Here is a 22,572-nt window from a genome sequence, read left to right on the forward strand (position 1 = left end):
AATGTAAAAATAATTTTGTTATATTACCTGTCATGGGAATGATAAAATGAAGTTTGCATTTATAATTGATTGTATATTTGTCTTTATAGGACTTTTCAACATGAATTATACAGAGTCCAGCTCATTGGCAGAATCAACTGTAATAGGTTTTACCTCTGGGTTGGGAAGCATCACACCTGTGCCTTCCAATGAGACCACTTGTGAAAACTGGAGAGAGGTCCATCATCTGGTTTTTCATTTAGCAAACGTTTGTTTAGCAGTTGGTTTGGTTATTCCAACCACTCTTCACCTCCACATGATACTGCTTAGAGGGATGCTATCTATAGGTGAGACACTCTGTGCTTGAATAACTTCTGTGGGACTGGCATTGGGTGGGTTTTGTAATGGGAGACTAGAGTGTCCTTTCCAGGTGTATAGCATAGAAGAAACAGAAATCTCTGTATTCCGGTCAGCAGTCTGTCCACCAGCTTAGAAAATGGGCCTCCACACAGCCATTGTCTTCCTTTCTTAACTACCTAGTCAGTGTATGCCTTTCAATACTTATGAGGGTTACAGTGTAAGCGGTGTATGCCTTTCAATACTGTGTGTGTGTTACTGCATAAGCAGTTTATGCTTTTCTATACTGTGTGGGCTACTGTGTAAGTAGTATATGTGTTTCTGTACTTTGTGGATTACTGTGTAAGCTGTATAAGCAGTATATTCTTTGCTATACTGTGTGGGTTACTGTGTACGTGGTGTATGCTTTTCTATACTGTGCAAGTTCTACTTGTCAGAAAATTCATTCATGTGGAAGGATGTGGATGTTGGAGCCTGAGTGTGTGGGTCCAGTCCTAATGCCACTGCTTGCTAACTGTAACTTGAGCAAATGACTTTAATTTTCTGTCACACCAGTTTCCCTTGTATCAAAGAAAGATAAAAATAAAAATACCTTTTAGGATTACTGTGACAATTAGGTAAATGTATGTTAGGGTAGTGCCTGGCACAAAATAGCAGTGTTGTTTCAACCACTATGATTTGAAAAGATATTTTGCTATAGCCAGTGAAGTCATATCGAGAACAAAACAATTCCCACATATACTAATTTAAGTGTTGCATTTATATAACATGTGTATAATATGAATATTTTGGGCCCTATTAACTGAGCATGCTAAGTTTATTCACATCAAAATATTGAAACAATAGATTTTCTGTTTTAACTGAAGATTATTGACAAATTCTTTATATGATTTGTCCTCTTGATCTCCATTTATTTAGGTGCAGATATGGCCCTTTTAATATATCAGACAAAGAGTAAGGAAGGCAGTCTCTACTCTTGGAAAACAGATAGACAGTCACAGTATGTCTATGAGCCCAGCCCATGTCAGATGAGCCCAGCACGTCTATACCCAGAGCTCAGGGCAATCAGGTGACAGGCTCAGTGGTAATGCAAGGCAAGGTCCTGTATGATAGTACAGACAGCTTTGGGGAAATGACCAGTTTCTCTTAAGTGTGAGCATGGAGTAACCTGGTGAAGGGCACAGAAGAAAAGAGATTTTAACATAGTACAAAGGAAGACTAGCTTTTTGTGCCTGAATATTCAAAAGATGACAAGAAGAGATGGAAAGTCTAGGTAGGAGTCAGATTTTTGGGGCTGTGTAATGTTTACTAAGGTAGTCATTCCAGAGGCAGGTTGTTGGGTGGAGGGAACCTATAATCCTAATTATAAATATTAAGACAGAAGTTCTGGTGGTAAAATGTACGAGAACGCATCTGTTAGCCCAGCACTTAGGGATAAGGAAACTGGGACCCAGGAAGTAAAGGGATGAGTTTTACCCAGATGTTCCACTGTGATAAAGTCTGTCATTCGCATGTCTGACTTTTAATGTGAAAAATTAGATTTCATGTGCACACGAATCTATAAATCTATATGTTAGTGATAATATTAAACTAAAACTATATTATATATGTACAAGAAGAGGCCATTTGCAGATTGGATAATCACCAAGTGAAAATTCAGGTCACTACATTTTTCAGTAAAATATTTGCTTTTGGCTGAGGGCACCACTTATTTGGTACAGTACTTACCTTGATTGCATGAAGCCCAGGGTGAGGTCCTGGTGCATCATCAACTAGGCATAGTAGAGCATGCTGGCACTCAAGATCAGAAGCTCAGTGAAAATCTCAGCCACACTGAGGGCTCAAAACTAGCCTGAGCAACAGGGGATGTTCAAAAGACCAAATAAAATATTTGAGTTCACTACTAATCACAAAAATACAAAATAAAATGCAGTGCACATTCTTTACCAAATAATGAGGTTTTTAAAAAATTGGGGGTGGGTGGGAATGGGGTCTCCCTCTGTAGACCAGGCTGGCATCAAAGATCCACCAAGGGTTGGGATTAATATGTGTGCTACTGCCACCTGGAGAGGAGTTTCAGACTTTATCACATTGACAGAGCAGTACCTGGGTTTCTAACTAGTAAGGCTTGCAAATTTGTTGAAAGCTTTTGGAAAACATTTCTTCAGTGTTATCTGAAGCTGTGGAATTCATTCCCTTGCTTTACCTTCAGGTCCATCTTCAGTGAACAGCCATTCTTACCAAAACCTGTATCATCATGTGAGTGCATTGGTGCACACCTGTAATCCCGTTATGTAGGGGGGCTGAGGCAGAGAATGTAGAGTTAAGGATAGCCTCGTCTACAGAGGGAGACACTGTCTCAAAAAAATTAAATCCTAGGACTAAGGATGTCCTTAGTTGATAGAGTACTGTCTGCAGAGTGAATACATTGAAACAGCAGCAATGAGAACTTAAGGTGTGTGTGTGTGTTGGTGGTGGTGGTGGGTGGGTGTTATCTGGTGGGGGGGTCTTTTTTTTTTTAATAATAAACTAGAATGTAATGTGGTATTCAGCTTTAAGTATTTCTAAATGTGTTTGGTTCTAGACAGAACAGGATTCTGTTAAAGCTGCTTGCTGACTCTGTTGTGTGTGTCTAATATGCTACCTCTGTTACTCAACAGGATGTACCCTTTATGTAGTCTGGGCCACTCTCTACCGATGTGCCTTGGATATAATGATCTGGAACTCTGTATTCTTGGGTATCAATATCTTGCATCTTTCATATCTTTTGTACAAGAAAAGACCGGTAATTACTAATTTTTTTTTAAAAATAAGAATAGGACTTTAAATATGAAAGCTTTTTAAAGTACTTCATTCAGACTTGCAAGTGAGTGGCTGACAGCCTTAGTCTCTCTCACATATTCTGAATATCCAGCTTTCTGTGTAAATGCTTGAGAGAAAAGCATTGAAAATCTGTGAAATTTGTTTAACAAATGAATTTTCCAAACTTTGACTTGTTAGAGCATGAACACATGACTAATACTGTATTTTTTTAGGCATATTATGTGATTATTTCCTGGTCTGCTGTTACTTAGTTATCACTTAAGAATATCTTTGCTTAGTTATAAAATTACCAATAAGCAACTTCCATTTCATACTAATGGTTTTCAGATACTCCATTCTATTTTCTTATTATAATGGCTATTATCTTTCTTGATTCTAAAATATTCATGTAAAGAAATCAGCACTTTTTGAGGCTATTTTACAGACTATCCATACTTACTTTCTTATTTTTAACTCTGACTTCTCTTACTGTTTCTTCTTAATAGTGCAAAAACCAAAATTAAAGCAAGCCTGAGTGCTGTGGTGCACATCTGTGACCCCAGCACTTATGGGGCAGGTGGAGTGACAGTTCAAGGCCAGCCTGGTCTACATAGTGAGTTTGAAGTCAGCTTTGAGCTGTGAATAGGTCCCATCTTTAAAAAAATTAAAAAGACAGAAAGAAGAAAAGAAAAAAAAAAAAAAAAACAACTAAACCCACCAACAAAACAACCTCTGAGAATATAAACAAAGTAGAAAATAGCTGGGTTTGTAGAGATCACGCCACACATGGTACTGACCTAAGTACAAACATTCAGTCACTCAAGGCTGTAATGCCCATCTTAGCTCTGGATGTAATATAGAAACATACTAGAAAATCAGATATTTTACACAGAAATACAGATGATACACATTGTGGACACTCCACTAATCTGTAATCTCCTCACACATAGCAGCTCAGTTTGGGCTGCTTATCTGTATTGGTCAGTTTTTTTCTGGATTAGGCTGTGTAATGAATGGGACCTCAGTGATGCAGGCCAGCAGGGGCCTTTCTTCCTGCTCACCTTACCTGTTGACAGGCATCACTAATTCTTTCTTACATTTCGGGGTCTCTGTTAAAGCAGCATGGCAGAGGGGACTATGCAGAAGTTAGAAAATATCCATCTGTTCAAGGGGCAAGAAGGTGGTGAGGTGGTGAAGAGCATGGCTGCTCTTGCAGCGAACCTGGGTTTAATTCCCATGTGGTGGCTGCAACAGTCTCTGGCTCCAATTCCAGGGAAGCGAATGCCCTCTTCTGGTCCCCATGGGTACTGATTGCACATATTGCTGACCATATACCCATACACAAAATTTAAGAAGCAAACAAACACATAACCGTTCCTTTAAAAAAAAAAAAAAAAAATCCGTGTCACTTTTGCTCATTATTTCATTGGCCAAGCCTGCTAATGTTGGAACACAATTGTGAGCAACAGGGCATTAAAGCACACTAACTGTTGTAGCTGTGCTGAGACTCTGACAAGGGGTGATTAAGATAGTCACTGGACTGCTGTCAATGCTGCATAGCTTAGGCTGAGACCACCACACCAGAACTCTCTACAAACTTCCCTTTTCCTTTGCTTGCGAATATGTAAATGCAAGCATTGGCTTTCCTGCCTTGATGCATTCAATAATTACATGGAGATAAAATGCTTAATGCATTATTTTGTAAATTTGTTTTTCCTTTAATTCTTACTTTATCACTATCATAATTAAAAGTTAAGGTAATTTCTTCTTTTTAAAGAAACATTGTGTTGTGTACTGCTTCTAAGATTAGAAAGGTTGCTTCATAATCAGGTCCTCTCCCTTCCCCAATAGGGTATATATTACACCATTAGTAACTCTCTAAGACCCCACTGACCATGTACAGCAACTCATTGGTGTGTATCATAGATTTGTTTATTCTTGAATCCTGCCCTGAAGAGTCTATGTTTGGGAACTGCAGGATCTTGGCATCACTGTCTTTCAGGTCAAGATTGAAAAGGAGCTGGGCGGTGTCTACCACCGATTGTTTGAACCACTCCGTGTCCCTCCTGATTTATTCAGAAGGTTAACTGGACAGTTTTGTATGATCCAGACCTTGAAAAAGGGTCAGACTTATGCCACAGAGGATAAAACCTCAGTTGACGATCGTCTTAGTATTCTCCTCAAAGGGAGGTAAGTGTTGTATGGAGACAGGAATCCCTGAGTAGCCTCCCATCTTTTATAGCTTCTGGGAAGTAAATGTTGACAGCTAATGGAAGGACCAATGACTGTGTTGGTGAAAGTCAGTTTGCAACGACATTTGGACTGCTGTGGAACAGTATAGGTACACACCATGGTCCTGAATTGTATTAAATCCAAAATTTTCAACAGTGAATACTTTTTAATCATGTTTACTTTTTGCTTGAAGTTAATGAGTCAAAATGGAAATGGGTTTAAATTAAATTCAAGAAGCTTATGCATGTGGCAATGGTGATTTGTTTGTTTTTTGAATATCAATACATATGGATGATCTGAGAGGAGAGTCACCAATGTTGTATGGGTATAATTATTACTGTGTTCATTTGGTGGTAGTTTTAGATGAGGTATCAAAGTCCTAGGCTCATGTGACTCTGTGGCTAACTCAGTCTGTGGCTGTGTGTCACTGTGCCTGTCTTGAAACAGTTACTAACAGCATCCCCTTTCCCCTCACAAGTCTGTTATGTACAAATTATATATTCACTCCACCTGTAAGAGTAACAATAATGGTAACCTTGGTGTACATTAATGCTGTTTTTTTCTTATGTTGTTTTAAAAAATATTTGTGCTTCTGAGAGTGCTTTTAGTTGTGTTCATTATTTGTGAAATCTTTAAAACTATTGCAAGTAAATTACTATAATGTCTTGGTGATAAAAAGAATTATTTGTTTTTGGGAAATGCTGCATGCTTGTTAACATGTTGATTTCTGTTACCAGAATGAAGGTCTCCTATCGAGGACATTTTCTGCATAACATTTACCCCTGTGCCTTTGTAGATTCTCCAGAATTCAGATCAACCCAGATGCACAAGGGGGAAAAATTCCAGGTATGATTTGGTTTTAAAGAAGATTAAAACTATTTTGTTCTCATTATCTCATTCAATTCAAGTGAAATGGGAAAGTGATGGTGATTTCTTTTCTAAAAAGGAGATAGCCACATGGGTATACATAGTATAATGTGATAAAACAACAAACCCTACCTTGCAACAGTGTTTGTATGTGCATAACTAGAGGCAGGGGTCTAGAAAGCCATGCTCTAATCTAGCTGTGGCACTAACACTGTTATTCTGGGGTGTGAGTTTGCTTGCTATTCCATTTTTCAAAGATTTTGGGTCATTTAAATTTATTAATATTTCCATTGAAAAACTATTGTTTGGGGATTTGCATAAGAGCATGGGCTGTTCTTCGAGAATACCTGAGTTCATTTCCAGCACCCACATGGTAGCTCACAATCTTCGGTGACTCCAGTCCCTAAGGAACTTGATGCCCTCTTCTGGCATTCACACACATTTGAATAAAATAAATGCAACCTTTTTTAAAAAGTCAATTTTATTACGAGAAAAATATATCACTTGTAGATAATTTATGTTCCTAAAAACATCATTCACATCATTGATTGCCTTATTAGGGAAAATAGAACTCCAGAGACCCTATTAAAAAAAAAAACTCTAATCACCTCATTCTTTTGTAGGTAATGGCCATGTTTAAAGACAAAGAGGAAATTCCTCATATTATCAGCAGTTCAAATGCTGACTATTCATTTTAATTCTTTTTATTTTTTGAAAATTGCTCCATTGTATTGCAGCTGGTTGTGGTTGTTTCTAAGTCCCTAGGACTCCTGTTGTATTGCTGTTCTTAGGGACGTGGCCAAGAGCATATGTCTCTGGGTAAATAGCAGTGAGGAAATAGTCTGGGCGCAGGGTTGCTTTGATACAGTGTGTATTTAGTGGGAGACAGAACTGAAGAGATGTCATCACAGAAGAAAGGCCAATGTGCCTTGCTGGGGATTCTTACAGGCTCAGTTTGGGATACTTTCCAGCTTGAGGTGCCCGAGGCTGGAGATAAAGGGAAAGTGCAGTTTAGTTAATTTCATTGGTGTGTCAGCCCTGTCTTGCTATCACTGGCTTGTGTAAAAGACCTAGGTCATTGAGGAATTTGTTAAAAGTTGAGCACATTTGCTGGAAGTACAAGTTTCAGCGCACTGACTGGGGGTTTGAATGAGAATGTGCCATAGGAGCATGTGTTTGAATGCTTGGTCCCCAGTTAGTGGAATTGTTTGGGAAGGAATAGGAGGTATGTCTTGTTTGAGGAAATGTATCATGTATCACTAGGAGTGCTCTCTCTCTCTCTCTCTCTCTCCCTCCCTCCCTCTTTCTCTCCCCCCCACCCCCCCAACCTGCTTGCTACTTTTGGATCAGGGTGTATAGCTCTCAGATATGGCTCCAGTGCTAGGATTTCAGGTATAGGATACCATGCCTAGCAGAGGAGGCATCAAACACCTCTGAACTGAAGTCACAGATGTGGGTCATGGGAACTGAACTCAGGTCCTTTTGGCTTTCTTAACCACTAAGGCATATATCTCTTCAGCACTGCATCTTGTCTTCCTTATTGACACTGCAACATCAGTGCCTGGGATAGCATTTGGCAGGAACTGCCTTTGTCATGATGAACACTGATCAAGAGTATCACTTTTCTTTTTTTTGTTTTTGTTTTGTTTTAATTTTTCTTCGCTTGGTAGACCTACATCCTCCTTTGTTGTCAGGAAAGAAAGCTCTTTTGGAAATATTTGTTCTGAGGTTCAGATAAAACTCACGTCAGTTTAATTAGCTTTCACCAATCTCCAGATTGGGCAGGCACTGTTCTAGTGCTGAGGATGCAAAATAGACTTTTCTGTCCACAGTGTCTGCCTACGTCGACTTTGTTATATGAATGTGGGCAGACCAGCACTCTGTGATGAAGCCGGGCATTTAGACCTGAAGACACAAGGTCCCTACCATCAGTGTGCTCAGGAGTCCACACATACATGTCAGCTAATGAGTTTGGCCTTTTAGGATATGTGTGTCATCATGAAGCAAAAGACAGCATACAAGTGAATGTCGAAGAGAGTTTGCATGGTAGGAGAACATTCTAGATACTGAGTCCTGAAAGCATGGAGAAAGGGGTTAGAGACTTGCTTAAGCTTGGCTACCCCTGCTTTCCCACATTGCGCTGCTTACATGGAAGGGTATGGTTTCTCAGTTTTGGGCTAGTTGAAGACCTAGCTCAGGAAGCTACCTTGGAGCTAGCCTTGTAACCTGTGGCAGAAGGTCACTCATCAGCTGTTCATATTAGTAGCTTATCTGAGTTTTTGAGTCTTTCTCATGTTTATTTATGAGTCATCTGGGTGAAATGTTTTTCATATACAACTTGCTTTACATGTCAAATCTCCAGCGCTGGTGGTGTGGCTCAATGGCACACAGCTAGCTCAGTGGTAGTACATTTACAGGTTTGAGTCCCAGAGCCAGACACACATGCATGCACACACATACTCTCTGTGTCTCGATTACACATTTGCATGAAGGCCTGTTTTTAAACTTCATTGTAAACAGAAGCAGGTAAAGAAATATTTTACCGTAAATAATATATCCCATTGCAGCCTCCACAGCAGTATTGACAGGGTGTCCATTCTTTAGTCTAAAGCAGTAAGACTCAGAGAAGTTGCCTGTGTTTAGTATACAGATTGCATGACTTTAAACATAATTCTATATAGTATGTTAGGTCATAACTCATTTGATAAATATGTCTATGATAGTGTCTGTTCATATTCTATCAACTTAATAAACTCATAATTCATGTGTGTACTTTTGCTAATGTGTTTGTTTTCTCCACAGGTTACCATTGTTGCAGATGATAACTGCAGGTTTTTATGCTGGTCAAGAGAAAGACTGACTTACTTTCTGGAGTCAGAACCTTTTCTCTATGAAATTTTTAGGTATCTTATAGGGAAAGACATAACAAATAAACTCTACTCACTGAATGATCCTACCTTAAATGATAAAGTAAGTGCTTTTCTGATTCCTTTGCTTAAATACATATGTATGTTTTCCTGACTTTTCATTAAGTGTTCATAAGCTTCAGAGGGGATATTAGTAATGGAAGGACTCTTTAGCAAGTTCTTTCTTGAAGACAAGGAAGTATTCTGTAATTATCACCATTGCCATAGTTTGGCCAAATTGTTAAGTACCACACTTGTGGGATGGAGTGCTGTCTTCCCCAAAACTCTTTCAATTATCTAAGGAGGATTGGAGGGAGTGGGTATGGAAGGCATGGAAAGGCAGAATTGCAAGAAGTAAAACTCAGAATTGGCATTTAGCCTTGGGATCCTCTCTACGTCCCAGGAATCCAGAGAACACAGGAGATGGCCTTTCAGGGCTTTAGGCAGCTTAATTTTCTACATTTGTTTAGAAATAAATTAAACCAATTACAGATGAGAACTTTTAAAACATTCTTCCTGTGACATGTACCACCTGCCCAGAACACTTAGTAGGGTTCCTATTAGGTTACCTTGTCCAGGAGTTTCTTACTGTAGGGTAGGGCTGGGGCCAAGACTCAGCAGGAAAATGCTTGCCTGTTACACATGAGGCCTTGGGTTTGATCCCTCACATGGCAAAAAATAAAGAAAAAGTTGTGCTTGCTATTTCAGATTACTAAGTAAATTATTCAGATTTTCAGGTTTTGGAAGAATGTATTTAAAGTGACAGCTAATAATAACCACAACAGACATTTATAGAGCACTAACTTATATCAAGGGAACACATGAGTCAACTGCTGTAAACCTCAGGTGTCTGGTAACTTTGCTTTGTAGAAAGTTAAGAAGTTGGAGCCACAGATGAGCCTGTGCACTCAGATCTCCATGCTAGAGATGAGGAACAGCATCGCTAGCTCCAGTGATGGTGAGGACAGCCTCCACCACTTTCTGCGGAGCTCACCCAGTACATCTTCTCTCCGTGAGTCCTCTCAACACTGACTCTTCGATGCTCTGATAGATGTCACTAGAACAGACACATGGACATTGTGATCAGATAAAATTACTTGCAAGTAACTACTTTGTAGCCTTGAGAAGCTGCTGCCACTGTGTTTGATACAGTCCAAGGTCCAGCTTTGGGGCTCTTATTTCTGCTTCTGAAACTGTCCACTTCTTTTGCCATGTGTTCAGCTTACATTCGGGCCTTACACACTGGCACAGTGTGTAAGGGTCCATGTGGGTGGGTGGGTGCTTGGCATTGTGGTTCTCACGGTTTTAGCTTTAGTGAAAGACAGCCAAAGCAGTGTTTGAGTTTATGAGCAGCTGGATGCTAGCTGTTCAGCCCAGTGAGCAGGCACAGGGTGTTCTTAAAGATGGCCACTCAGTACCTGTGTTAGTTACAACCACACACCACCACCAAGTAAGTTTCCAAGACTCTCCTGTATGCCTTATACCAAGGTAGATGACACAAGTCACACAATTGTTCGAAATTAACAAAATGAAAGAAACTAAATTATTTTAAGAATTTATTGCTTGAAATTTAAGAATTAGTTTGAAAGTAGGAGAGCTTTGAATCAATTGATTGGAAACTGCATAAAAGCAGGCAAATTCTTCCATTGCACAACTCAAAGCTATTCAGATGACCAGATATCCTCCTAAGCAAAGACACTAAACTTCAAATGCTCGTCCACCACTGTCTGTGTAAATGATCATGTGACGGCATGTTTTGCATGCATGAACTGGATTAACATTCTAAGTATTGCACAGTTGAAAGAGGTTGGAATTTACAAGCCATATAATTGGCATTTGGGAGAGACAGAATTTCACCTCTTCCCTTACAGGGTTTACTTTTGGATTGATCTGAGAATTAAATTGACACAAAACATATTAACAAGAAGAACCAAAGAAGCAGGTGGGGTCCGATATTCATTTGTACCAATTGGAGCAAAGATAGGGAGGGTGGAGAAGATAAACATAATAGTTATTAACAGAACCCTGACCCAACATCCTTTCCTTGAAAAAGAACTCTGCTTCCCTTCTAGCATATGGAGGCATCTTTCTCCTGAACTTGTCTGCTTGTTAGAAACAGGAGAAAGGACAGAGTGTACTGGTTAAGGTGTTTTTAACCCAAAACAGTCAATATGCTGTGCACAGCTTCAACTCCTTTAGACAGAAGCTTCCAACCCAAAATCTAGACAGAAATGTTCTGTAGACCTAAAGGGGACTTCAAGGGGAACACATGTGGGAAATTAAACATGGCTGTGTATTAATCCAGTGCAACTTACTTTAGGTATCAAACAAAAGAGGCTGGGTCTTGCTTGTGTCAGGCCCTCCCTATTCCTACCACAGGCACTCTGTAAGTCATAAAGGTCCACCCCAGTGTGACAGCTGCATGTTCCCTTGATAGTGGTTACCATTTAGCCAGTGACATCCCTGTTGGCAGGTCATTCCATCCTCCTTTTGTGGAGATTGGATGGTGAGAGTAGGAGACCAGCTACTTTGACAGTACCCTAGTTCAATGACAGTTAACTTTAAAGAAGAGGAAGTTGGCGATATTCATTGCTTTGCTTGTCTCAGTTCCATAGCAGCGCATGCTAGGATATAGATTTAGGGATCCACTCCAACTATAAAATACTTGTAAGAACAAACTGATCCTCAGCAAAGGCTACTACTACATGTGCATAGAAGCTAATGTTACAGTACCAGGTCTTTGAAAAGATAAAGGGACGGCAATTTTTTGAAGGCCAACTGCACAGGAGACATGACCAGGTAGATTCCCGGGAAAGGAATTTAAGCAGCTGGGCTAAGGAAAGATGGAGAGTCCATGGACATCCCTTTGAGTCTTGATGGGATGGTTGACCTGTGGAGGCTGCACCAGGTAAACCTTAGATAATTCAGAGCAGTTGACCAGTTCTTGAGGCTAATCTAGGTCTTTAAAGTTGCTTTCCTTCTCTGCTTCTCAGAAACCTGACTCTGTGGGGCTGTCATTGTCATTTCAGGTCTGTCCCAATATTCACATAAATAGTTTGAATAGCTTTTAGAGACAAGGAAGTTACTATCTTCAAACAGGCTCAGTTTCAAACTTATTTCTTGTGCTTTGTGATTGGTTCATCTGAGCCAGTCAGAGCAGTCATTATGCCAACCAATAGGTGCCTGTGTGTGTGCCCAGTCTCTTATTAGCTCCCTGCCCCTTTTCTAGTAAACATTTTTTTTACTTACAGAATATTGATTCCTTTTCCACATTTCTTTTTGAGACAGGATCTCAGGTATCCCAGGCTAGCCTTGAACCTGTTCCTGCTGCGTCTGCCTCCCATACCTCCCCAGTTCTGTGGTTTTAGATAAATGCCACCCTACCTGATTCTGTGCAGTGCTAGGGATTGACTTGGTGCTTTGTGGATGTCAAGTGAACACAGAATCAAGTACTTCCCAACCCCAGGACATTGATTTTTAAACATTTTTACAAATCACTTGGAATCAGGTGACAGCTCCTGATGGAGCAGTGCATCTTGGGAGTTAACATTTTAACACATTGCCAGGTGTGGCCTGTGTGGTTGTCCTGCCAGACAGTTTGATAAAGAGACCGTAGAACTCCCTTTGTTCTGGGACTCTGCTGTTTGTGTCACGAATGGGTGGTGGCAGTGGTCTTGTAGATATTGTCTACAAGCAGATGTGCAGTTAGCAGAAGTGCAGTTCACAAAAAGGTGAGAGAAACTTTCAGTGAACTGTTTCAATGAAATTACTGCCACTATCACTTCTTGTGCTCTATTTTTCTACTTGTCAGCAGGTGAGATTCACAGCAAGATCTGTACTCTACCACAGACACCGTGCCCTGCTTCAAACTGTCCCATCACTTAGAAGCAGGCATTGAGAGAGCCTGAGAAAAGTTCAGTCTGGTTATTCAACTCATAATCCGGTTAACTCTTTTGACTCTCCTATTGCTTTGTTGGTCAAGTTTCAAGCTTTCATGTGTAATTTTGAGATGGAAGAGAGGGGTCAAGCTAGCCAAAGTGTGTAAGTGGACATAATGCTGTCACATCTGTATGAACTGGCTCCTCTTTGTTGCCTGGTCAGCATTGCTTCATCGTAAGGGAAACTTTCCATCTTGTCTTCTAACCAACTCCCTACAGTGACATCTGAGATGCTCCATCTTCCTTTGTCTTTCACACAGATTGATTGTATGTGGCAGTTCTGTCACTAGTAAGTGTGGCCAAGCACAAACATTGTCATGGCAACAAAAGAGCCTGTTATATTTCCTTGAAAGCTGCAGAATTTTGTTTTAACTTTATTGGATTAAATAATAGTTGCTTGGGTTCTCTGTTCTTCAAACCATAAGTTAGATTATATCATCAGTTTTGGCTCATCTTGGAATGAGTTTGTTAGTTTAAACCATTTTTTCCTGAAACAGAATTAATACTTATGATAGTATAAAGATATTCTGAAATAAGATATTTATTACTGAGAAGAAGCCTTTGCTTTGTGTCTGAGTGGTGCCAAAGACAATGTCACTGATGAGTGCATTGTGCAGATATACTTGACTCACATTAGTTAGTATTTTAGTCTGCAGAGACAGGCTGCTCTTCGATGACTTATGAATTTATTACCTGGAAAGATACAAAAGACACTGTAGCATTCTTAGCTTCAAAGCTGGCTTCATGAAATTATCTGTTCAACTCAATTTGTATCCATGCCCACTAAGAACAAGAGCAGACTTATAAACAGGGGCTTTGTGGATCACAGACGAATAGCAGATGTGACCAGACGGGGTGACCTGGAGGAGGAGTTGGTGGGCAGTTCTCGGCCATTGCATGGGTATGGAGGAGCAGCGCCCCATTTTGTAGACAGGAAGGTGCAGCTTGGGGAGAGTAAGTCACCTGGTCATGGTCTCGTGTCGCCTGATTAGCCTGAGCATAAGCTTACATCTGTCTGCTTCCTTGGCTGACATATTGTGCCCATTTTTTTTTAATCCATTGCTGTCTAATCCTCACTTTTTGAAAAAGTGTTCATTGACACTTTAGGATGGAGACATGTGATATTTACTCTTCTGTTTGATTCTCAGCGATGGGGGCTGTGGTGTTGCCTTAGGGTTCCTGTCCTCCTCGGTCCAGTGGTTGGCTACTGTCCTCACACAGTATCGTATCAATTTTTAGGATGACAATAATAGGATTTCATACAGCTAGACATATTTAACCTTTTTAAAGAAAACCTTTAAAAGAGTGATGGAGAGATGTTTCAGTTGATGACGTACCTACTGTGCAGGCATGAGGACCTGAGTTTGAATATCAACACCCACAGGAAAAAATCCTGCATTGGTGACATGCATCAGTAACCCTGGAGAGGAAATCTTATGATAAAAAGTTGATCTCATCCAATTTTATTTTAGCTGTCCTTCCAAGTAACAGTTGTTCAAAGTGCTCAATAATGTGCTGTTTATTCATTTAAATCCTCTTGTGACCTAATTTGGCTCACTGATAATTCTTCCTATTTCTGCTCAGCTTGGTGAGTTTTTATTGTTTGGTGATTATCTTTGGAACATGAAGTGATATCTTCAAAATCCCCTCCCTTTTCTCTACATGTTTAAAAACATGCAGACATTGGCATTCCTACCTTTTGTCATTTCAATATGAAATATCTCCCAGAGGTTTGGGTGAGTGAACATGTGCACCCTAGCTGGTGCTCAGATGGGGAAGGTCCCAGAGCCAGTAAGAGTTGAAACCTCACTAGAGGAGGTGTGTCACTGGAGGTAGGCCTTGAGACTGACTGTGACTGTCAGTGGAGGTAGGCCTTGAGACTGTTGCTGGAGTCTCTAGTTCACTCCCATTTTCTGTCTTCATTCTGCTTCTTGACCTGGAACAAAATGTGACCAGCAGCTTCATGCTCCTGCCGCCACTATGCCATCTGGACCACAGTGGACTGTGTTCCTTCTTAACCAGAAGCCAAAGTAAGCCCTTCTCTCCTTCATTTGCCTTTGTGGTGTATTTTTGCTTCAGCAATTAGAAAGTATCTGACACAGTAACCCTTCCTAGTCCTCCTTTCAAACTGTCATGGTTCTCATTTTATTTTGAAACTCTCACAGTTGTTGCATGTTCTCTTTGTGCATCTACCCTGCTGTGGAACATCGGTGTGATGGCTGATTCAGAACAAGGTAGTAGGTTCTTCCTGCATGTATGACTTTGGAGTTTGAGTTAGAGTTCTTAAAGATGCTGTTCCTGATAGTAACTACAAGTGTATTGTTTTCCTTTTGTATATAACATCAAAGTTATCCCGTAAGCTTTAAGACATCTGGATAGTTTGGAGGTGTTTGGGGGGTTATTTGTGTTTGTTTGTTTGTTTGTTTGTTTTGAGATAGGGTCTCACATAGCCCACCCTGGCCCCAAACCCTTTATGTAGATGAAGTTGACCACTTTATCTCCTAACTCCCCCTTTCAAGTGCTGGATTTACACGTATGTGTTATGTAAGATTTATTTTTGATTGTCATGTAACACAATGGCTAACAACTTTTGCCATAAGTCAGCAGATCTCAACACCCCCCACCCCCCCAGGAGCTGAGAACCGATCCCAGGGCCTTGTGCTTGCTAGGCAAGAGCTCTACCACTGAGCTAAATCCCCAACCCCGATGATGATTCTTCTAAAAATCCTTTAAGTCCTTCTTCATAACTACTCATCAAAAATTGTATAACCTAATTAAAGTCTTAAATCTTCTAAAGTTTTTTTAAAATTACTTTACTTGCTAAAGCAGTTAGCCAGATGATTAAATATAATAACTTTGAAAAAAAATGAGGGAAAAAGTTGTGAGAGTCAACAGGGGAAGGAAAACACCCAAGAGCATCATCAGACAGATGACCAACGTGTCATGCATTAAAACAAAAACAAAACAAAACAAAAACCCTTTCTCAAGCCAAGAGGAATCACTAGACAAACTTCCTATTGCAGAGCATCACTTCCTTGCAGCTCAGACTTAAGGTGGTTTCCTCAAGCCAGGCAGCAGGCATGACCTTCACTCTAGATCTAAAAACAGCTAATCATCTGTTTACCCTCAACCTAGGGAAGGCCCTCAGGCCCTGGTGTTATTATAAGCTCACAGAAATAGAAAGGAGCTTAATAGGCAGGGAGTTCTGACAAATGGAATTTCCCTCACTGACTTTCCATCCACTGTGCATCAGTTTTCACTGCCACATCTGATCCCTCTGCTCCATGCGTTAAAAGGCCCCTGCAGGACTTTAGGAAGACAGAAAGGGGTCTATGGAGAGCCGAGCCTATCTCCACAGCCTGTGTCTATTTGTAGAACAGATGAGGATCTCTTGGGATTCACTGGAACCTCACGATGAGCTCTGATCCATTGATAGGCAGTAGTCACAGCCTCAACAGCTCTACTAAGAGATGTTGCTATCACTCTGGTGCCTGGCACTATTGTAGAAAGGGTGTGACTGAGTCTGTCTTGAATATTTGCTGCAGTGCACTGAGGAGTACAACCCAGTGTGGCATTCTCTCCTGTCACCAAGCATCTGTAACCTGGGGTCCAGCTCCAAAGAAAGGGTGCTTGTTCTCACAAATGGGGTGTTTGTGGGAAAGGGTGTGGAATTCTGTTGGTGGGGGTCTTTTACCACTGGGTGTAATGTGAAGGTAACTTCTCATGTCACTATTTGGCAGTTTTATACCCTGTCTAGAATGCAGTTCAGTTGGAGACTATTCATTTCATACACTCTTCATAAGAAACCACTAACTAGTAGCCATAGCCTAGCAAATTAGAAGGCAATTTTAACTAATAGTAAAAATAATAATTATAATGATCTCTTCTTGACCATAATATATAATTAAGCCCTTTGTCTCCCAACTATGAATGTAGTTTAACAAGAAAATGCAAGAATTAATTTTCTGGAAATGTAATGGCTATGGAAGAATTATTTGCCTTCCCCCAGTTTGGAATAGAAAAGCATCATAGAGATGTCCTGAACCTTGGTGTCACACCCTTGAAGGATATGGATACTAGAAAAAGCGCTTGAACAAGGAAGAAGTGCCATTTCTCTCTCAACTTCTCGTGCTTTCACATGCATGTGAGGCAGGTGGGACTTCTGGGCAAATGCCTGCCAGTGCATAGAATTAATGCAACACTGGTCAAGCTGGTAGAAGGATGTGATGGAATAATTTACAGCTGTGTGATAATGTCTTCCCCTAGCCTAGAGGTCTCCCAGTGGGTCTGAGAGTCCATTTAGGGACCAGGGTTCATCCTCACTCTTCAAAGCCAGCTTTCTTGCAGCAGTTAACAGGGTAGTTTCTTAGGCCAGGCCAAGTGACCCTGTCAGATTGCTGACTGTGACATCCACATTGAGCCTCAGTGGCATGGGAAGCCTAGACTAACTGAGATGGTTGCTAAGACTGGGCACTCTGTGGCTTTGATTCCTAGCCAAGAGTCAGGCAGACAAGAGGCACTGGGCAGTTGCTGGTGGCAGTAATTGGCTCGTAATTGGCTGTTTTCATTCGTCTGAGGATAAGATAGAAACACTAGTGTCGTGATGTCACATCACCTCAAGGGTGGTTTGAGTTCCTAAGGAACAGCTAAGTTAGATCCTTCGTGTGTGTATGGTGGCTGATCTCATCCTCTTGGTGTAGTCCATGCTAAACTTGTACTACTCACTGCCATCCTCGTCCTCAGTCTTTTAGGTGCTGGAATTTCAGGCATGCATCATCATGCCCAGCCCAGCATCACCATACCCAGCCTAGAATCACCAGGTCCAGCCCAGCATCAGCATGCCCATCCCAGCCTCACCATGCCCAGCCCAGTATCACCATGCCCAGCCCAGCACCACCATGCCCAGCCCAGCACCACTATGCCCAGCCCAGCACCACCATGCCCAGCCCAGCACTCAATCCCTTCCAGGCTCTTGTTCTTGCTGAGAGTACAGGAAAATGTTAACAGTTGATGGCACTAAGTAGACAGGTTTTTGGCCATGTACTGAGTAGTGTATTAGTCTTCCAGCAGCCTTTAAGGTAAGGCCCAAGCACCCAGATGTGAGGAAGAGGCTTAAGCACCCAGCAGTGAGTGAGAGACTTAATCACCCAGCTGCAAATGTACAGCCTGTTCCCTGCCATTGATACAATACAGGCCACAGTGGTCAAGACTAGAGACTTAAGGAATGTAGTTAAAATCCATGGGTGATGAGAGATGACCTGGAGTCCCTGTGCCCTACTGAGACTTCACTAGCATAGGACTTACTAATTTGGGGGAAGGCTATGATACCCAGCACTGGGGGCTGAGCTTGACTCCAGCCCCAGCACCCAAGCTGGGCTTGACTGGAATTCAGTGTGGTGACCGTGTTTTCCACAGCTTCTGTGGAGTGCTTCCCAGAGGGAATCACCATACATTTAAGTAATTGTGAAGGGGCTTGTCCTGACTGTATGGTAGGCCAAAGGAGAGAGGAGGTGGTGTGTACAATTTTCAACGATGCTTGTTTTCCAATAAGGGAAAGGTTCACATCACCCCATAGTGTGAGCAGAACTGAGATGAGGATTGTACAAGGAATTATGTAGGAGTATATTTGTTAAGTTTCAAACTGGGACAAATAGCTGGGATGCCAACTTAACATATTAAAACAGACCTGCCTTCTAGGTTCTCCCAGCATCTCTCAGTCCCTACCTGTCACAGGGTATGACTGACATACCCCACCCTCTACCCTGAACTCTCCAGCCCAGGGGCTGGGCTGTGCTTTCCCCTAGCTGCCCTTCTCTACCTGGCCCTTTTTTATCTTTGGCCTCCTGGCTGCTACACCTTCTCCCTTCCCTTTCCCCTCTTCACATGGTCTAGCTCAATCTGGCCACGTCCACTCTGGACTCGCAGATGTCCCTGTCCCTGCCTCTGGCTATGCTCTCCCACAATTTTCAGTGGGGTGTACGTAGTGGGGCAGGAGGAGAAGCCTAGGCTGTACTTGGAGAACAGTGAGTTCCTAGGAGTTTAGGCCTCCTTTAGCCATACCTGAGAGCCCTGGATGTTGCCTAAGGTTGTAGATGCCCACTCCTCATCCTTTTAATGATACACAGTAAGTATAGCAATTGTTTTTTTCTCCCCCAGGAAGATACCATGGGGACAGAATAAAACTCTTCCTCCAAGGAGGTGAAAGTTCTTGGAAGGTTTTCCATGACCATGTCCAGTTATATTCGAACATTGCTAGTTACTATTATTTTCTGTCTGAAAAGATAACAGCTGTTGGGTTAGTAGTTGTCTCATCCATTTGTGCTCCAAGGTAGAACCCAGTCTCATAGACTAGAGGCTATCATCCCTTGTTTGATAGATGGCCTTGAAAACTACAGATCAAGTAGCCCTACTAATATCAAAACAAACTAGGTGTGTTTGTTAGGTGTGTATACAGCCATGATGGGATGTTATGGGATATTGATTGGGTGTAATGCTCTTAGACATGTGTCCTCAGGGTTTTATGAGATGGTGAATTCTCAGCCTGAGTTAATATTTTATGAGATTCAATCATAAGTAGAGACAGTGATGGAAGCCATGAAAGACAGTCTTTTCTGTACTCAAGGCAGTTGATATTCAGAAACACAAATTGCTTTTTCTGATGAGGTGGTGATAAGTTTTGATAATTTGTTTGTTTTTTTGTTTTCATTTAGATCACTGGCTTCCAAAGGCTGTATGATTAGTTGATTAGTGTTCTCACAAATATTAACAAGGTGATCATTCTATTTCCCATAGTCATCTAAGAACTTAGAAATCACATAAGCCATCTAAGAACTGGCCCAATAAGCACCATCCTTACTAGTCTGGTGTCTCAGTAAAGGAACCAGGCACAAAGTAGCGAAGCGCCTTACCTATTCACACAGCCCATGGGCAGCACAGTGGGAATTCAGACCTTGTGAATGTTTCCTCCGCTTGTCTGCTGTTGACCCCTGCATGAGCAGCCTCTGTCATTTACTGAGCTGTATGTTGTGACTGAGAGCAAAGCACCTTACTGTGTTCTTCCTTGAGCAGCCCCAGACATGCCTGCCACCCTCCTTGATAGCTACAGCTGTCCCCTGTGCTGGGTGTCCTGCTGTTTCCTACTCTTGTCAGAAAGTATCAGTGAGCTCCTTTAACTTCAGTGTGGCCAGTCTGCTTCACAGCTAAGGTCTGTCTGTGCACCTTTGATGTCACCAAGTATTTGAAGAGTTAAGTGTCATCCATTGTTCTTCCCCAACACAGTTCAGCAATAGCTGACTAAATGCCCTGTAGCTAGATAGAAAGGCGTACACAGGTGTAGGGGAGGACAAGGCAGGTGGAGACTCATTTATATATAGGATGGATCTTGACTGGGAAGAAGAAATTCTGGCTGATGTTATGGGAACAGATCATCACACATCTTAAGTCTACTTTGCAAAAACTTATTTTCAGGACCCACAAGATGTTGCTACAGATAAAGGTCCCAATCCTGACAACATGAGTTCAATCCCTGCTACTCATGGGAGGGTCCTATGAGAAAGACCCTACTCATGAAGGTTGTCTCCTGACTTCCATTCATGCTGTGGCACAAATGTCCCCGCCACACACACACACATACTCACGCTTGTGCTTATACAAACATACACAATACATACAATTAAAATATGATTTATTTGTAGTTGGTATGCTGTCAGGCATGAATTCATTATAGGGTGAATGTACCATGAGCTTTGGGTAAATGAGTGAGTGAATGAATTGTCTCTTTGGTTGACTAGCATGTGTAAAGACCTGTGGATGCCTTCTCTACCCCCTGGGTGGTGTTTCACCCACCTGACTTCTTCCACTTTCACTTCCTGGAAGTAGCTTAACTTGTGGTGGCAGGAAATGTACTTTTAGGTTAAACTCTGTAGTTTGGAAGCAGAAGTTGTTTGTAGGGAAATATGCATTAAAACATCTTTCCAAGGCCAGTATTAATTAGATGGAGTTACATGGAGGATATTGACATGGATCAGGTAAGCAGAAACAGACCTTGGAGCAGTGCCGTGGGAATTCTATATATTCATGAGGCTTGTGCTGCCCAAGCACATGCAGTATGATCTGCTCCCTAGCCTGAGAATCTCACTCTTGACTTATTGCTCAGTGACCCACTCGATTGTAACATGCTGCATCCCCTAAACTAGCTAAGAACGAGCTCTGCATCGATGTCACAGGTGTTGGACACCATGTGTGTTCAGCAATTTGCCCTTTGTGCTTCTTTACAGCTGTGTCCTCCCCACAGCAGCGAGCCTCTGCCAAGATGAAACCAATAGAGGAAGGGGTGGAAGACGACGACGAGGTCTTTGTACAGGTGTCTGCAGATACACTTACAGTCCATCAGTTACATTGATGAGCATTTAAGTGACCAAGATGGAGGCTGTCCTGACGAGAAGGGCCACACTGTGCTGTGACTTCTAGGTGGTTGCTTCAGTCCTGCCAGACCGGAAGTGAGGGAGGGCCACAGCTGGAAGGTGTGTGCTGTCTGACCTGTCAGCTCCTTAAGTTAGCTGAACCTTCTGACTTGGCCTTGCTCTATTTTGAGATAAGTATTTTCTCAGTAGATATATTAATATTATTTTTAATTAATCTTAGAACTATCAATACAAATACCTTTTCACCTATTTTTCCAAGTGTGATTTTTTTTTTTTTTTGGTCTCACATGTGTATTTTCTCTGTCTTGGTAATTTAGAGTGAGTTGTTCTTTTGATCATTTAACAATGTAAGTTGAAATTGAGGCTGATATAATATTAAAAACTTTACCTTTTGTTCAGTTTATTTTCTTTTTCATGACAAATTTTAGAGGAAGTATGATTTGTCTGTTTTTGTTTCCTATCCTGAGACCAGAAGTGCCCCCTGCCCCATTAGGTCATCTTCCTAGTTTGGGTTGCAGATGGTTGGTAGTGACTGCCCTCATCTGAGTGTCCTTCAATGACCCTTATCCCTGTCATTATCAGTGACACTGAAACCTGGACCAGCAGTACCTGCAGTGAGTGTAAGCATTTCGGATCTCAGTACCAACTTGCAGCTAAATTCAACTTTCTTCCTTGTAATTTGGAGACATCTTGGCCACATGCTCAGATGTGGGAAAGGCCTCATGTTAGAAGTAATGGGAAATGGTCTGAGCAAGTACCATGCTGAAAGTCAACTTTGCCCTTCAGAGTGTTTTTGTGACCCCTAAATTGCTCCTTTAGAAGCAGATGTGCTGAGCCAGACACAGTGGCTCACCCCTGTAATGCCCGCACTTGGTACACTGAGACATGAGGACAGAGTTTGAAGTCCACCTGGGGTCACCTAGTGAGACTTTGTCTCAAAACAACAGACTAATGTTTCAAAGGCCGGTAGGAGCATAGCGGGGAAACCAAGTACTCATCTGAGACCATAGGCATCTAACCTGGCCATGCTAAGAGGGCCTTGCTATGTGTCTTCTTTCTTACCAGTCA

At 41.6% G+C, this 22,572-nt stretch overlaps 1 protein-coding gene across 2 annotated transcripts; it reads left to right on the plus strand.

The window, feature by feature from the left end:
- The first annotated feature begins 93 nt into the window (after nucleotides 1–93).
- Bves (blood vessel epicardial substance) lies at nucleotides 94–21,905 on the plus strand. 2 transcript variants are annotated; one of them, XM_051175600.1, is made up of 7 exons: nucleotides 94–326; nucleotides 2,997–3,121; nucleotides 5,141–5,328; nucleotides 6,108–6,216; nucleotides 9,040–9,207; nucleotides 10,014–10,155; nucleotides 21,358–21,905. In XM_051175600.1, exons 1-7 carry the CDS (start codon nucleotides 101–103, stop codon nucleotides 21,480–21,482), a joined length of 1,083 nt encoding a protein of 360 aa, XP_051031557.1. In that variant the 5' UTR covers nucleotides 94–100; the 3' UTR covers nucleotides 21,483–21,905. The 2 variants fall into 2 exon arrangements, with proteins under 2 accessions (XP_051031557.1, XP_051031558.1); XM_051175601.1 differs by having other exon boundaries at nucleotides 10,014–10,101.
- Nucleotides 21,906–22,572: the final 667 nt, after the last annotated feature.

This window comes from Phodopus roborovskii, unplaced genomic scaffold (assembly GCF_943737965.1).
Source record: "Phodopus roborovskii unplaced genomic scaffold, PHOROB, whole genome shotgun sequence".
In the NCBI taxonomy this organism is placed as follows: Eukaryota; Metazoa; Chordata; class Mammalia; order Rodentia; family Cricetidae; genus Phodopus; species Phodopus roborovskii.

What these genes read in the sequence shown, in the direction of transcription:
- Bves (XM_051175600.1), top strand. Translation starts at nt 101, where the DNA reads ATGAATTATACAGAGTCCAGCTCATTGGCAGAATCAACTGTAATAGGT. An exon ending in TTTTGTACAAGAAAAGACCG is followed by an intron (nt 3,122 to 5,140) that starts GTAATTACTAAT and finishes ACTGTCTTTCAG; the next exon opens with GTCAAGATTGAAAAGGAGCT. An exon ending in ACAAGGGGGAAAAATTCCAG is followed by an intron (nt 6,217 to 9,039) that starts GTATGATTTGGT and finishes TTTTCTCCACAG; the next exon opens with GTTACCATTGTTGCAGATGA.